Below are 16,702 nucleotides of genomic sequence, written 5' to 3'. Positions count from 1 at the left end.
TTTTCAGATTGTTGCAAATCTCAAAAAAGTTCCGATATATTTATTATAAAAAAATTCTGTGTACAAGTGGACACATGCAGTTCCAACTTGTATTGTTCAAGGAGCTACAATATAACTAGTTTTGATAAGACTGTTGTGACACTGATAGTTACTGCTGGTGATGGTGTAAAGCAGGGGTCCTCAAACTTTTTAAACAGGGAGCCAGTTTGCTGTCCCTCAGACCATTGAAGGGCTGGACTACAGTTTTAAAAAAAAAAAACTATGAACAAATTTCCTATGAACACTGCACATATCTTATTTCGAAGTAAAAAAACAAAACATGAACAAAGGCGCGCTGCTGGCGCTAAGGGAAGGAAGTTGGCTTCTGAACGGCCTGGGCTCTGTGGGCAAGGCTGCAGGTGGTGGCAACAGTGTCTAATACAAACCGTTGGAGGCATGATGGGAGTCGATGAATGCCCTGATTCCCAAGCATGAGATGAAGAAAAAAATCTGATGTACAAAAATGAAGACTGGAAGATGGCTGACTGAAGCCAGCTTTCCACAGAGGCTCCCATCCAGAAGGACAGTTAAAGGACAGAAATTTAGCAAGTAACCTGGTGGATTAGAGCTGCACCAAGAGAGAAGGTTGAAGAACACATATCAACCCCACAGAGGTGAGCTGCGACCCCAAGGATACAAACAAAAGGTACAAAATCCATCACCAGTGGACGGGAGTCCCCTCCCCAATGAGAACGGCTCAGAGTGCCCCACAAACAAATGAGCAGAGTTCAAAGGTCCTCCCACTACACTCTGCGGAAGAGATCCTCTAAAAACTGGACCTACCTCCCCTACAAGGGTGCCACGGCATTCTCCTGCCAGGCATAAAACTGTATATATTCTTTACTTGCAATTCTGAGCTCCCAGCACTCCCCACCACTATCACTCTGAGGTCTGGAGGCCTGTCCCCCAGGAGTCCAGATTCTTGGGTGATTTCTCAAGGGGTGTGGACAGGACCTAGACTCCAGCTGGTCAGTGCTGATTCTGCAGCATGGGAGTGGAGAGAGGATGGTTGGCTGAGAGGGAACCACACCGGAGTGGCGGTGCCCCAAGGCACAAAGCAACAGTCGTTTTTGGCAACAATAGGGCTCACCTCCGGATATTCCAAAGCCACACCCCCTGTCTTCCTGGGCAACCAGAGGAGGCCGGACATCTTCTCAGGTGGCAACCACCAGAAAAGATCTGGGATGGAAACGCAGGCCCCATGAGTAAAGGATTTGCCTGAGGTGGTTACCGGCCTGGGTGGAGCACGGAGACTAGAAAACACCCACACAGAGCTGGGAAATTCCCAGGGCGGGGCTGAACCAGATGACCACTTTACTGAGCCTAAGATGCACCTGGTTCTCGGGATCATCAGCCTATAGACAAAGTAAGGCAGGAGGCTAGAACTGACAGGTAACCAAATACAAACCTGCAGGAGCAAAGACGGAGCCTGAGGCGCAGGCTCTGGGAACTCAAAACAGCTTCTCTTCTACAGAGGAATTTAGCAGGGACAGAAACAAATTCCCACAAAGTTGTTCTGTTCTGTCAATAACATCAATCAGGGGCGGGGCTGGAACTGAGTGAACACCCCCCATCAAGCACCCAAGGTTGTCAGGCCTCACCTCCCCCTGCTGGATAGAGGCAAAGTGCAGTGGCCTGGCTGAGCAGATACAGATTTCCTTGTGATTCAGGCAGGTGCAAACCCCTGGAGTATCTGTTCACTAGAGGCAACTGGGTCACAGCCCTGCAGGGCTATCAGTGACTGGGTGTGACAAAGGTGCAAGGTGGAGAAGGAGGCATCAACCTTCCCAGACTAATCTATTTGATGGGTGAGTCCTCCTGACTTCACGGAGCACCAGAGCAAGTCACATCTGAGTTGTCACCAGACCCCTGCGATCCAGTTGCCAGAGACCTTTTAAACTCTCCCACCAGAGACACATGCCGACTGAGACAATTGATTTGGACCTTTTGAACTGAGCCAATCACCCGAGGAAGGTTTGATTTTCCTTTTCCAATTGTTGTCTGTGGGGGGTGGGGTGACTTAATTGCTGGTATTTCTCCACAGCTGAGACTTCAACACAGAGTAACTCTTTCACTAGAGTCAGACAGAGAACAGCTGAAAACAAGACAGAACCACTTAGCCCCACCACACCAAACAGGTCCCCAGTTTCTCAGGCCATAGCACTGTACAAGTCCTTGACAAAGCTCTAGGGGAAAAGTGAAACGGTGTAAAATAATCATGGGGCGGAATCAGTGGAAACACTCTGGTAACATGAATAACCAGAATAGATCAACCTTGCCCCCCCGCTCCCTCCCCTAGGAAAGATATGGTAGATGTAACTGAAGATCCCGTTGATAAACAGCTGGCTGAGATGTCAGAAATCAAATTCAGAATTTGGATTGCAAACAAGATTAATAGAATGGAGGAAAATTTGGAATTAGAAATTTGAGGAGCAATTCAAAAGTCGGAATTAGAAATTCGAGGAGAAATTCAAAAGTTGTCTCAAGAATTTAACAAATATAAAGACAAAACCACCAAAGATTTTGACGCACTGAAGCAAGAATTTGCAACCCTCAAAAATCTGAAAAATACAGTAGAATCCCTCAGTAACAGAGTAGAGCAAGCAGAAGAAAGGATTTCTGACATTGAAGACAAAGCCTTTGAAAGCTCCCAAACGCTCAAAGAGGAAGAGAAATGGAGAGCAAAAACAGATCATTCTCTCAGAGAGGTCTGGGAAAATTCGAAGAAGGCTAATATCCGCCTCATTGGAATCCCTGAAGTGACCAGGAAAAAAAGAGTAAGTCTGTACTCTCATCAATCAGAAACGACAAAGATGAAGTAAGAACAGACTGCTCAGAAATATGAAAATCTGAAGGAAATTGACCAATACTTGGAAACACGTCACCTGCCAAGACTTAGCCAGAATCAAGTGGAAATGTTGAGCAGGCCAATATCAAGTTCTGAAATAGCATCAACCATACAAAATCTCCGTAAAAAGAAAAGTCCAGGACCAGATGGCTTCACGTCAGAATTCTACCAAACCTTTTAAGAGGAACTAGTACCTATATTACTCAACCTGTTCCAAAATGTAGAGAAATAAGGAAGACTACCCAACACGTTCTATGAAGCAAACATCACCCTGATCCCCAACCCAGTAAAAGACCCAACAAGAAAAGAAAATTATAGACTAATATCACTAATGAATATAGATGCAAAAATATTCAACAAGATCCTAACAAACAGAATCCAACAACACATCAAACAAATTATACATCGTGACCAAGTCGGTTTTATCCCAGGGTGTCAAGCCTGGTTCAATATACATAAATCTATAAGTATAATTCAGCACATAAACAAATTAAAAAACAAAGACCATATGACTCTCCCAATTGATGCAGAAAAAGCTTTTGATAATATCCAGCATCCCTTCATGATCAGAACACTTAAGAAAATTGGTATAGAAGGGACATTTCTTAAACTGATAGAGGCCATCTACAGCAAACCCACAGCCAATATCGTATCAGATGGAGTTAAATTGAAATCACTTCCACTCAGATCAGGAACCAGACAAGGCTGCCCATTGTCTCCACTGCTCTTTAACATTGTAATGGAAGTTTTAGCCATCGCAATTAGGGAAGAAAAGGCAATCAAGGGTATCCATATAGGCTCAGAAGAGATCAAACTTTCACTCTTCGCAGATGATATGATAGTATATTTGGAAAACACCAGGGATTCTACTACAAAACCCTTAGAAGTGATCAAGGAATACAGCAGTGTCTCAGGTTACAAAATCAACATTCACAAATCTGTAGCCTTTATATATACCAAAAGTAGTCAAGCTGAGAAAACAGTTAAGGACTCGATTCCATGCACAGTAGTGCCAAAGAAGATAAAATATTTGGGAGTTTACCTAACAAAGGACATGGAAGATCTCTATAAAGAGAACTATGAAACTCGAAGAAAAGAAATAGCTGAAAATGTTAACAAATGGAAAATCATACCATGCTCATGGCTGGGAAGAATCAACATTGTTAAAATGTCCATACTACCCAAAGCAATATACAATTTCAGTGTAATCCCTGTTAAAGCTCCACTGTCATACTTTAAAGATCTTGAAAAAATAATACTTTGTTTTATATGGAATCAGAAAAAAACCTCGAACAGCCAAGACATTACTCAGAAATAAAAACAAGGCAGGAGGAATCATGCTACCAGACCTCAGACTATGCTATAAATCGATAGTGATCAAGGCAGCATGGTACTGGCACAAAAACAGAGAAGTAGATGTCTGGAACAGAATAGAGAACCAAGAGATGAATCCAGCTACTTGCTGTTATTTGATCTTTGACAAGCCAATTAAAAGCATTCAGTGGGGAAAAGATGCCCTATTTAACAAATGGTGCTGGGTGAACTGGCTGGCAACCTGTAGAAGACTGAAACTGGACCCACACCTTTTACCATTAACTAAGATTCTCACTGGATAAAAGATTTAAACTTAAGACATGAAACTATAAAAATACTAGAAGACAGTGCAGGGAAAACCCTTGAAGAAATCAGTCTGGGCGAGTATTTTATGAGAAGGACCCCCCGGGTAATTGAAGCAGCTTCAAAAATACACTACTGGGACCTGATCAAACTAAAAAGCTTCTGCACAGCCAAGAACACAGTAAGTAAAGCAAGCAAACAGCCCTCAGAATGGGAGAAGATACTTGCAGGTTATGTCTTGGACAACAGTTTAATAAGCAGAATCCACAGAGAACTCAAACGTATGAGAAAGAAAAGAACAAGTGATCCCATCTGAGAAAGAAAAGAACAAGTGATCCCATCTGCCCAAGTCTGGGCAAGGGACTTGAACAGAAACTTCTCTGAAGAAGACAGGCGCACGGCCTACAGACATATGAAAAAATGCTCATCATCTTTAACCATCGGAGAAATGCAAATCAAATCAACTTTGAGATATCATCTTAACTCCAGTAAAATTAATCCATATCACAAAATCCCAAGACCAGAGATGTTGGCGTGGATGTGGAGAAAAGGGAACACTTCTACACTGCTGGTAGGAATGCAAATTAATACATTCCTTTTGGAAAGATGTTTGGAGAACACTTGGAGATCTAAAAGTAGATCTGCCATTCAATCCTATAATTCCTCTACTAGGTATTTACCCAGAAGACCAAAATTCACATTATAACAAAGATATTTGTACCAGAATGTTTACTGCAGCCCAATTCATAATTGGTAAGTGATGGAAAAAGCCCAAGTGCCCATCGATCCACAAATGGATTAATAAATTGAGTTAATATATGTACGTCATGGAATATTATGCAGCCTTAAAGTAAGATGGAGACTTTACCTCTTTCATGTTTACATGGATGGAGCTGTGATATATTCATCTTAGTAAAGTATCTCAAGAATGGAAGAAGTATCCAGTGTTCTCAACCCTACTATGAAACTAATTTATGGCTTTCACGTGAAAGCTAAAACCCAGTTATAACCTAGGAATACGGGGAAGGGGGAGAGGGAGGGGATGGAGTGGGGAAGATGGGCGGAGGGAGGGTGATTGGTGGGATTACATCTGCGGTGCATCTTACAAGGGTATACGTGAAACTTAGTAAATGCAGAATATAAATGTCTTAACGACAATAACTAAGAAAATGCCAGGAAGGCTATATTAACCAGTGTGATGAAAATGTCTCAAACGGTCTATAAAACCAGTGTATGGTGCCCCATGGTCGCATTAATGTACACAGCTATGATTTAATAATAAAAAAAAAAGGGAAGAAGTACAATATTTAAAATGAAGAACAAGTAAAGTTAAATCAACAAACTTACCAGTATTTGAATGGGAACTATGGGCCTGCTTTTGGCTGATGAGATGTCAATGTTTGGTTGCATATTTGTCACTGCTAATTGTAGCAAGTGATGCAAGTGTGCATCATTTAGTCTAGATCTGGTTGGAGATTTCAGATGTTTCATTCTGGAAAAAGTTTGTTCACAGACGTAAGTGCTGCCAAAGATGGTTGCCATTTTGAGTGCTTGGTTCCTGAGATTAGGATATGTCTCAGAGGGGAGAGATGCCTAGAAATTAGGAAGCCTGCTTGAATTGAATGCATCTTTCAGAGAGTCCCAATTCTGCATTTCAGCCAGTTCCATTTGGTAAATTGTATTTACATTTTCAATGTCAGTAGAAAATGGGTTATGGAAAAGCTGTATGTCCTATTCATGGAGATGAAGCTCTTTAAATCTAAATTGGAACTCCTTTTCCAACTTTTCCAGTGAATCCACACATGTTTTATTTGGGGATGCAACCAATGGATTTTCTGCTAACAGATTTTGAGTTGTGGGGAAATGGCAGAAATTTTCCTCCTTCACTTGTTTGATGAGGAGGCCTAATTTTACTTCAAATGCTTTCACATGTGATTGCATGTCACAGATGAGCTTCCCATATCCTTGAAGTTGCACTTTGAAACTGTTGAGTAGCTCTGTTACATCTGTCAGAAAGGCAAGGTGCCATTTCCATTCTGCATCATTGAGCTCTGGTACTTCTTTGTTTTTTGAAAGCAGAAAAGCTGTAATCTGTTTCAAAAACTCTCCCTCGACTCAGCCAACAGAGTTCTGTGTGGTACAGAACATCTTCACAGGCAACATTTAGCTCAGATAGAAATTCCTGAAATTGTCTGTGGTTTAGTGCATTACCTCTAATGAAGTTAACACAAGATACCACAGTTTTCATAACAGAGTCCCACTTCAGTGATTTACTACATAGCGCTTGTTGGTGGATGAGGCAGTATATGGCTATTGGATGAGAATTGTTATGTTTGTCCATCTTTTGGTTAATGCAATTACTCCTTTCTTAGACCCCACCATGCTAGGAGCACCATCAGTTGTCACACTGGCGAGTTTTGCCCAGTCCAGCTCCAAACTATTCACAGTTTGGCAAACCTTTTCATAATTGTCCTCTCCTGTAGTTGTTCCTTTGATGCTTTGCAGTGCAGCAAGCTCTTCTGTGACTTTAAAATAGTCATTCGTCCCACAAATAAATATTAGAAGTTGTGTAGAATCACGAACATCATTACTTTCATAAAGTGCCAAGGAAAAATAGGTAAGTTTTTTTGTGGAGTTTTGCAAATGCTGATGCAAATTGTCACCCATTTCTTCAATCCTTCATGTAATTAAGGGTCCTGAAAGACTCAGTCTACTAAATAAATCAGCTTCCTCTGGACACATCTCTTTGGCAACAGAAAGAAGGCATTCTTTAACAAATTCTCCCTCCATGAATGGTCTGCCAGTGCACACTATTAGCTTGGCAACTTGAAAACTTGCTCGCAGTGATGAAGTATTTAGCTGTTTCTGCTTCACAAAAGTATTTTGCTGAGTTGTCAATGTATATTTCAGTTTTAATATTTTTTTTTTCCCTGCAGACTTCCCTTTTTTTTTTGTAGAGACAGAGTCTCACTTTACAGCCCTGGGTAGAGGGCTGTGGCCTCACACAGCTCACAGCAACCTCCAACTCCTGGGCTTAAGCAATTCTCTTGCCTCAGCCTCCTGAGTAGCTGGGACTACAGGCGCCTGCCAGAATGCCCGGCTATTTTTTGGTTGCAGTTTGGCCGGGGCTGGGTTTGAACCCGCCACCCTCGGTATATGGGGCCAGCGCCCTACCGACTGAGCCACAGGCGCCGCCCCAGTTTTAATATTTTATCTTTTCTCACTTCTCCGACCAATCATATTTATCCTTATGTTGAGTTTGATAGTGTTGACACAAATTGTATTCTTTGAACACAGATCCTGTATTCTGTCATATCAAACACAGCTCTTTCCTTATGCATGAAAAAGTAATCATAATTCCACTGTTCTTTGAATATCCTACACTCTGAGTCAATTTTTCTCTTTCTTGTTATTATTGTTTCCTAGGGATTCCAAATTGCTATTAGTAAAATACCAATATATATATACAGGGCTCCCAAACAATATACCAGCAATAACTTTGCCCACACAGAGACATATAGACTATACTGCCCATCAATGCAGTCTGATCAGTGTCCATCAATGCCACCTTGCCAGTCCACATCATTTCAGCCTCGCCAGTGCCCATATGGTGGAACTCCGCTTTTACCTCAGGCTCACATTGGTGCAGTGCAGGAACAGGCACGATTACAGAGCCAGTTCCTCCACCACCTTTCCAGTTCACGCTACCCTGTGCAAACCACATTGCAATCTGTGAACTCGCACAGGAATCTGATTGCACGGGTCTTCTCACCCATGCGATCGGATTCCACTGCAGGAAAAAAGAAGGCACATATGCCTTTTTTCTTCCAAATCTAATGCAAGTTCAGCCATACAAACATATGGCTGAACTCCACTGCTCAGAGATCACAACAGTGTGAACCGGGGCTTACACAGCACACAACATACAACATCATACACAACTGAATAGCAATCAGAATATAAATGCACTGTCAATTAAATTGGGTTTCCTACTCCTCAGCTGTCTGCAGAGCCAGATTAAGATACCATGGGTCCCTAGGCAGATTACCAGTTTGGGGCCTCCATGCGATAACACTGAGCACTGACCATTTGCATTAACACTGACCGCTGACCATTTGCGATAACACTGACTGCTGACAATTTGCATTAATACCAAGCACTAACAATTTGCATTAACACTGAGCAATTACACTGATCATTACCACTGAGCTCTGACCATTTGCATTACCTCTGAGCACTGACAATTTGCATTAGCACAGAGCACTATTTGCGTTATCACTGTGATGCAACCCCCCTTGAAACCACCCCCAACCAACTAACCAAGTTAAAAAAAAAAGGCTCCCCTAACTTAAAAAAAAAAAAAGACCTCCTAACTTCAGGAAAAAAAGGCCCTCCTTAACCACACAAAAAAAGCCCTACTAACTGCAAAATTAAAAAATAGACCTCCTAAGTTCAAAAAAAAAAAAAAATTCTAACTTGTTCTTACCTCAGTCCTTAGGCAGCAGCAGGCTCTGCACAGGCAACCTGATGACTCCTCCGATTACACCAGAGACTGAGAGAAGAAGTCGAGAGACAGAGAGGAGGAGGGAAGTTGGAGAGTAGGAGAGGAGTCAGAGAGTGTGGGGCACATTCCACACCTGTGCACTGAAGGCCGGGATGGTGGGCTGCTAAGCAGGACGGCAAAAACACCTGGCGGGGAGAGACAGAAAGAAGGAGTAGAGTCAGAGAGTTGGTGCACATTCCACACATGCACACTGTGGCCCAGGACAAGTCGGCTGCTAAGCAAGACAGGCAGGGCAGCAAAAACACTTGGTGGGCCGGATAAATGTCTTTGGCGGGCCACATGTGGCCCACAGGCCATAGTTTGAGGACCACTGGTGTAAAGGTTTCAATATTTCAGGAGAGCAGTTTGACAACTAGAAGCCTTGAAAAGGTTCACAATTTTTTACCTCATGATTTTACTTCTAGGACTATATTTTTAGAAAATGATTAGCGATATTAGAAGAGGTACAGGGATAGTCATTATTTATAATGTACTATTTGTTACAACAGCAAAATAAAAATAACCTTTTGGGTGAAGGTTTACTCTATTGAGTTGGAATTCTATGTAAATAGCTACTTTGAGTGGTTTGTTAAGTTAAATTTGATAGACATTTAGATTGTAGTATTAATATAAAATTGGGAATTAAATGAGTAAAAACATTCAGTGTTAATTATGAGTTTAATCTTTGGAATTTTATTCTTAAACATGGCATCTTGGTGTTGTGTAAGTATGCTGTGATTTTAGAAAGAACAAACGTGTTTCCTGGCAGTTTGATGTTTTTTAATATCATTTTTGTATAATATGTTTGTGTATTTATCACTAAGTATTTTCTTTATGAGGAAATAATGTGAAATGAGCATATATCAAGGCAAATTGAGCACTGAGCAATGTTTTTTACTGTGGAATTGCTTCTGTCATTTCATTTTCTTTCAGTTATTACAAATTTGAAAGTTACAATCTAACGTTAAGGTTTAAAAAGGTAATTTATAACTCTAGAGCCTTTACCACTTGTATGTTGTATTGAAATGACACTTGCCTGTCTCCTCAGTAGTTCCCATCTCAGTTTCTTAAGCTAGAGACGTGGAATCTTAGTACTTCTGCGTTTTTGGCTACAGTGAGTCCACTTTTTGATGAAGTCCTGCCTGCCTCCAGACTGTTTTGAATTTACTTCTCTTTATGTCTCCTGACAGAGCCCTAGTCAAGGACACATTACCTTTTCCGTGGATGATGGTGGTATCATCATAACTCTTTTCCTCAGTCTTCCCCCAACTCAATCCATTCCTTTTTATCTATTTTAATTTAACATTTTATTGAGGATATGCATGTACCATGTTTGAGAAGTCAAATGCCTCCATAAGAGAAGAAAACACAGCAATACCCTAGTCCAGTTGCTCCCACTCTATCAGCTTCCACCCAAATCTCTTAGCTGTTCCTCCTTAGAGGAATTAATGCGCATTTTCCAAATAATATAACTAAATATTTTTTTCTTGATTATTTAAAATTTTATGTATGATGTGTTGACTGTTTCTATAGAAGATGATTTCATTTTCTTAGTCACTCCCCCTACATTTACACAATTTACTTCCCCTTCTTTGCCTACACTTGTATAAACTTATTCTTTGCAATTAAACTATGATTACTTAATTTTTGTTTTCCTCTAGCTAAGAATTTACTTTAGCTTTTTCTGTATCTAGCACTAATTTTCTGCCACAAGGGAATGTGTATACTGTCCCTTCCCATTATGTTCAGACACTTCAGGAATTTGGTTTCATCTTCAGAGATCTCTCTCTCTCTAGGGGGTCTCTATCCTCTTGCTGTTCTCTCAACTCTTGTTCTTAGAGAGTTTACTTTTTCCCTTTACTGTCCATCAGGGGATCGCCAGTATTTTTGTTCTATATCGGTTTCTCAGTTTCCTGGACCGAATGTCTTACTTTTTTCTTAGTTTGCGCATGCGTTTGGGTGGAGCATGTATTCTACTAGCTCTTTTAAGTGCATAGAAGGCAATTTCTCTGAGATGCTCATGCCTAAAAAATGTCTAGTCCACTTTCATACTTAATTGATATTTTTGTTGGATGAAAAATTTTAGAAAATAGAGAATTTGAAGGCATCGCGTCAGTTGTCTAATTCCAGTGCTACTTTTGAGATATTTGATACCTTAAGGATTCCTGGTTTTCTGTATGTTTTTTTGTTTTGTTTTTGAATCTCTGATGCATTTTATGATCACTTACTATGCCTAAGTTGAAGTCTTTTTTCTTTTTATTCATTGTACTGAGCACCACGTAGGTGTTTTCTTTAAGTTTTGAGACATTTTCTTGAATTGTTTTTTTGATTACTTTTCACTAGTTTGTCTGTTCTCTAAAAATTCCTGTTCTTCAGATACTGACTCTTGTGGACTCTTAATTAACATAAAACTATTTCTGTCCTATTTTTAGCTTTATGTTTAAAAACTTTAATCCCTTGTCACAAATTTCTTTTGACTTTTTAATTTCTCCTACATTTTTCATTTCTAAAAGCTGTGTTTTGTTCTTTATTTCTTTTTTATGTCCTCCTGTTTTCACCTGGTGGGTGCAATATCTTTTCTCATCTATCTGAGAGTAATAATGATATGGATTTGTCTTTATCTTAATTTTCTTCTGTTTCCTACCTCCATTTCCTCAGAGTTTTTTCTTTTTCCGTATGGTTTCTCTCTCTCGCTTTTGTTGGATTGCAGAGGTTTTTTTTTATCCTATTTTGGACCTTGGACCCCTTTGGCAGACTATAACCTATGAAATAGAAACACTTCTTTAAAATCAAAGGAAATCAGTTCTGTTAAAATAATATAGCATAATATTTTTTGAAAAGTTATTATATAGCAATATATGTACTTTTTATTAACATATTAAAATCTAGAGGTGGTTTAATAACTACCATAAATTTGAAGTATTGATGCATATAATGATATTTTTGATATATCTGAACCAAGTATAATGTGATATGAAAGTATCTGTGATTTTTATTGGTGGCAACATCACATATATTGGCAATAGCACTGTAATCTATAGCCTACATTTATAATTTAAAGGAATGTCTTATATCTAGGGTCACTGATTGTCAGCTCAAAGAAGCAGATTCTAAAAAGCTGATTATGAACTCTAAGATTAAATTGAACTTGACAGCTCGTAATCTTCACTATATATGTTGTGGGATGCTCAACTTTCATTATCCGTGGATCTTTCCTTTTGAGATTTAAATCTCTTTGGAGAAGAATCTACCAATTTTCTGCCTGTAGCATATAAGTTTACCTTTATTTTATAGATGAATAATTTTACTCTTTTATATTCCAATCACATTTGTTTTTGTGACTTAATTGAATTGGTATCCTATTAGATATGTTCCTATTAAGTAAAGTGGTTCTAGGAAGGGCACAAAGTGTCTTTAACGATCTGTAATACAATGAGAAAACTGGGCTGTTTCTTGAATTTAATTTTCATCTTAATTTTCTAGGAGCTTTCAAGTTGTGGATGGAATAAAAAAGAAAAATATAGTTCTGCACCAAATGCAGTTGCCTTCACAAGAAGATTTAATCATGTGAGTTGTTTATAAAATTTTGGTACTTAGTTTCTGAAATTCAGTTCCTCAATACATATTTTTTTCTTTTTGGTAGTTTTGGCCGAGGCTGGGTTTGAACCCGCCACCTCCAGTATATGGAACCAGTGCCCTACTCCTTTGAGCCACAGGTGCCACCCACTCAATACTTTTTTTTTTTTTTTTCATTTAGAAATAGTATAACTTGGGCCTGTGGCTCAGTGGGTAGGGCATTGGCCCCACATACCGAGGATGGCGGGTTCAAACACAGCCCCAGCCAAACTGCAACAACAACAACAAAAATAGCTGGGCGTTATGGCGGGCACCTGTAGTCCCAGCTACTCGGGATGCTGAGGCAGGAGAAGTGCGTAGGCCCAGGAGTTGGAGGTTGCTATGAGCTGTGACACCACAGTACTCTACCAAGGGTGATAAAGTGAGACTCTTTCTCTAAAAAAAAAAAAAAAAACGAAGTAGTATAACTTCTCACACCAATCTGAATATTTGGAGAAATTTTGTCTGTCTCTCTGCATGAGCTCTGGATTTTTTTCTCTGTAATTCTTTTTTTTTCTTTTTTTTTGAGACAGAGTCTCAAGCCCTTGCTCTGGTTAGAGTACTATGGTGTCACAGCTCATAGCAACCTCAGACTCTTGGGCTTAAGTGATAATAGCCCAGCTATTTTTGTTGTTGTTGCAGTTATCATTGTTGTTTTAGCAGGCTTGGGCTGGGTTCAAACCTGCCAGCCCTGGTGCATGGGGCCGGCGTCCTTACCCACTGAGCTATGGGTGCCACCCTTTCTCTGTAATTCTTTTTTTTTTTTTATGTAGAGACAGAGTTTCACTTTATCACCCACAGTAGAGTGCTGTGGCATTAGACAGCTCACAGCAACCTCCAACTACTAGGCTTAGGCGATTCTCTTGCCTCAGTCTCCCAAGTAGCTGGGACTACAGGTGCCTGCCATAACGCCCGGCTATTTTTTTGTTGCAGTTTGGCCAGGGCCGGTTTTGAACCTGCCACCCTGGATATATGGGACCAGCATCCTGCCCACTGAACCACAGGCGCCACCCATCTCTGTAATTCTTATTGAAAAATTTTTGGAATGTGGTGTTCTTTCCATTTGTCTCTTAACCTTATGTTCTGTCTTTGTGTTCCATTCTGAATATGTTCTTCAGATCTGTATTTCAGTTTACTAATTCTCTTCAGATATGTTTTTATCTGTTTCAAACGTGTGTGCTTTTATTCTAGTGTCATGTTCTTTTCTTACTTTTTAAATTGATTAATTTTCAACATTTTATTTGTAGTTAATGTGTTATTTTCTGAGGTTCTTGGGGTGCTACTTCTCTGTTTCTGCTGATCTTTATTCACAACGGTTTGTTTTCTTATGAGTTTTTATCTTTGGGTTGAAAACGTATTGTTTGAGCTTTATCTGTGGAAATTTTGCTGCTGCCTAGATTGAGGATCTACTGTTCTAAAAGGTGTTTTGTTTGATTTTGCCTAGTAGCCAGGGCTGTCATAGACATTGAACTACTTTTTCTATTAAATGTTCTGGTTGGGGAATCTCTATATTTCCCTGCATTGAAAATTTAAACACCAAATCAGTTAAAGGCAGGCCTGTGGTTAAAAATTCTTATGAAAGACTTATTTTGTTGTACTTGACCATCTAGAGCTTAAATTAATACAGACAAACTTGTATATTATCTCTCTATTCCCATAGGTGAATTGTTTCAGTCCATCTTTTCACTTTAGTAGCCCTTAGAAAGGAAGAAGAAAGAGAGGTGCAAGGCCTTGTATTTGGTTTTTGAAAAGGAGTATTAAGTCCCAAGGCACTATGTCATTGAGATAGAAAATCATCCAAGGATAACTATAAAGGCCACTCTTGTAATCACTGCTTTGCCTTTAATTCCTTTTTTTTGGCCTCTGGGGGAATTCTTTTCTTCTTCCAACTCAGAAATTTTTTTTTTAAGTTTTTTATATTTAACTCAACATTTCTAGGGATTTGTAGCAAATAATTTCTAAAGTTATTTGGTTCATTATATTCCCCCAAATGGAAATGCATAAAAGTGTTTTAAAATTAGATAAAACCCATTAATAGGAACATAGGGCAAACCTGTCTTGTAAGGAATTGATAGTTGAGCTGTATAGTAGTTTTTAATATTTTCCTGAGGTGGTCAGAATTTATCATCATAGTAAAAGTTTTTTCTTTGTCATACGAAACATTATTTTATGATACTAAATCAGCCAAAAAGTTGTTAGAGTCAAATAAGTCACAGTATACCAAAACCTTTTATCTTTATCCCAGATTGCTGTTGATCCTGTAATAAACTATTACACAGTTACTCCATTACTCTTACTTTCTAGTAGGGTTGGAGGAGTTCAGAAGTGGCAAATTAGCTTCTTTATGTTCTCTTGAAGACAGTATATACTTGGGTCTACCTTTTTAAATCTAATCTGGCTATCTCTGCCTTTTAATTTAAACTTAGGAAAAAATATGAAAATAATTCAGATAGTTTTCATATATTCATCGTCAGCATCTCCCATCACTATTTCATGCTTACTAGAACAGAAAACTAACATTGGTACAGTACTCTTAACTAAATTAAGAATGTTATTCGTATTTCTGCAGGTTTCCCACTAATATCCTTTCTGTAGGTTTCCCACTAATATCCTTTCTGTTGTTCCAGGATACCGTTTTGGATCCTGCATTGTATTCAGTTGTCTCTAATTCCAACAGAAGAGCTACCTTGGGGGTCTGTTTTTATAGAATGCTTTTTCTCTAAACTCCCAGGCACCTACTTCTGTTTCTTTGTATGTCTGGTGATTTTTTTCAATTATATAGTCATGTTAACAGAGTTTCTGGATTTTGTTATCTTTTTTTTATGAGTATTAATTTTTATTTAGGCCAGCAGTTAACTTGGCTGGACTCAATACTTCAGAAAAGATCATTTCTTTTATCCTTCCAGGTTTTGTTTTTGGTTGGCATTCTTGTTGTTTCCCTTGCTCGTATGCCACGGTCCAAGATCAACTAGAGAGTTGGGTGGAGTTTATATATGGATTTTGTGGAATGTTTTGTCTCTCTCTCCTTTCCAGAAATTTCCCCATCACTTCCTGACCAGTGTGACAGACTGAACTCTGTCCTCTGGCTCTTTGAGCTGTTAAGATTGTGGCCTTTTACTTGCATTTTAGGTACCTTAAAGCATCAATAACTACTCTATAAATATAAATCTCACCTAGTTCAGTTTTCTTCTTTCAAGGATAAGTTCTTCACTTTCTGTCAGCTTTTGGCCCTTTTCTTATGCTTTTCAATGGTTTTTGTTTTATTTTTTGGGACAGAGTCTCACTATATCGCCCTCAGTAGAGTGCTTTGGCATCACAGCTCACAGCAACCTCAAATTCTCACAGCTCACAGCAAACTCAAACTCTTGGGCTTAAGCGATTCTCTTGCCTCTGCCTCCCAAGTAGCTGGGACTACAGGCACCTGCCACAACACCCGTTTGTTGCAGTTATCATTGTTGTTTAGCAGGCCTGGGCTGGGGTCAAACCTGCCACCCTCGATGTATATGGCTGGTGCTGTAACCACTGTGTTACGGGCACCGAGCCTCAATGGTTGATTTATAATATTTTATAATTACAGCCAGATGAGCACTCCTAAAGATACAAGACACTCCACCATTACCAGAGATGGAGCTCCCTCAAATCTCTTTAAAAACTATGCTTTTTAAAGGGTTATCAAAATAATAGCATGACTGGGTGTGGTGGTGCAAGACTATAGTTCAAGCTACTTGGGAGGCTAAGGTAAGAAGATTGCTCGATCCCAGGAGTTTGAGTCCAGCCGGGGCAACATGGTGAGCCCTTGTTTCTTAAAAAATAATATTTATTCCAGGAAATTTGAAGAAAAATTAGAAATGTATAAAAAGCAGGGGTAAAAATCATGTATAGATGGACTTGTTAACATTTCACCATATACACATTCATTCTTTTTATCTTAACCTAATAGAAATTATATTGTACATATAATTTATAGCCTTATTGTGTTAACACACCATATACTTATATGTTCCTATACCATAAAATCACTTTGGAAGTAGTATTAATGA

The 16,702-nt window shown here is 39.4% G+C and overlaps 1 protein-coding gene across 6 annotated transcripts in view; it reads left to right on the top strand.

Moving 5' to 3' along the window:
• RALGPS2 (Ral GEF with PH domain and SH3 binding motif 2) overlaps window positions 1-16,702 on the top strand; it is a 193,887-nt gene that overhangs the window by 67,575 nt on the left and 109,610 nt on the right. For all 6 annotated transcript variants that reach the window (XR_008383058.1, XR_008383057.1, XM_053605427.1 and 3 more), the window contains one exon: window positions 12,531-12,614. Coding sequence is in view for 4 of the 6 variants with exons in the window: in XM_053605427.1 (XP_053461402.1) it covers window positions 12,531-12,614 (84 nt within the window). In the remaining 2 variants the exon portion in view is untranslated. The remainder of the gene's footprint in view (window positions 1-12,530; window positions 12,615-16,702) is intronic.

This window comes from Nycticebus coucang, chromosome 10 (assembly GCF_027406575.1).
Source record: "Nycticebus coucang isolate mNycCou1 chromosome 10, mNycCou1.pri, whole genome shotgun sequence".
NCBI lineage: Eukaryota > Metazoa > Chordata > Mammalia > Primates > Lorisidae > Nycticebus > Nycticebus coucang.
Note: the sequence above shows the minus strand (reverse complement) of the source record. Positions and strands in the feature narration are given on the sequence as shown.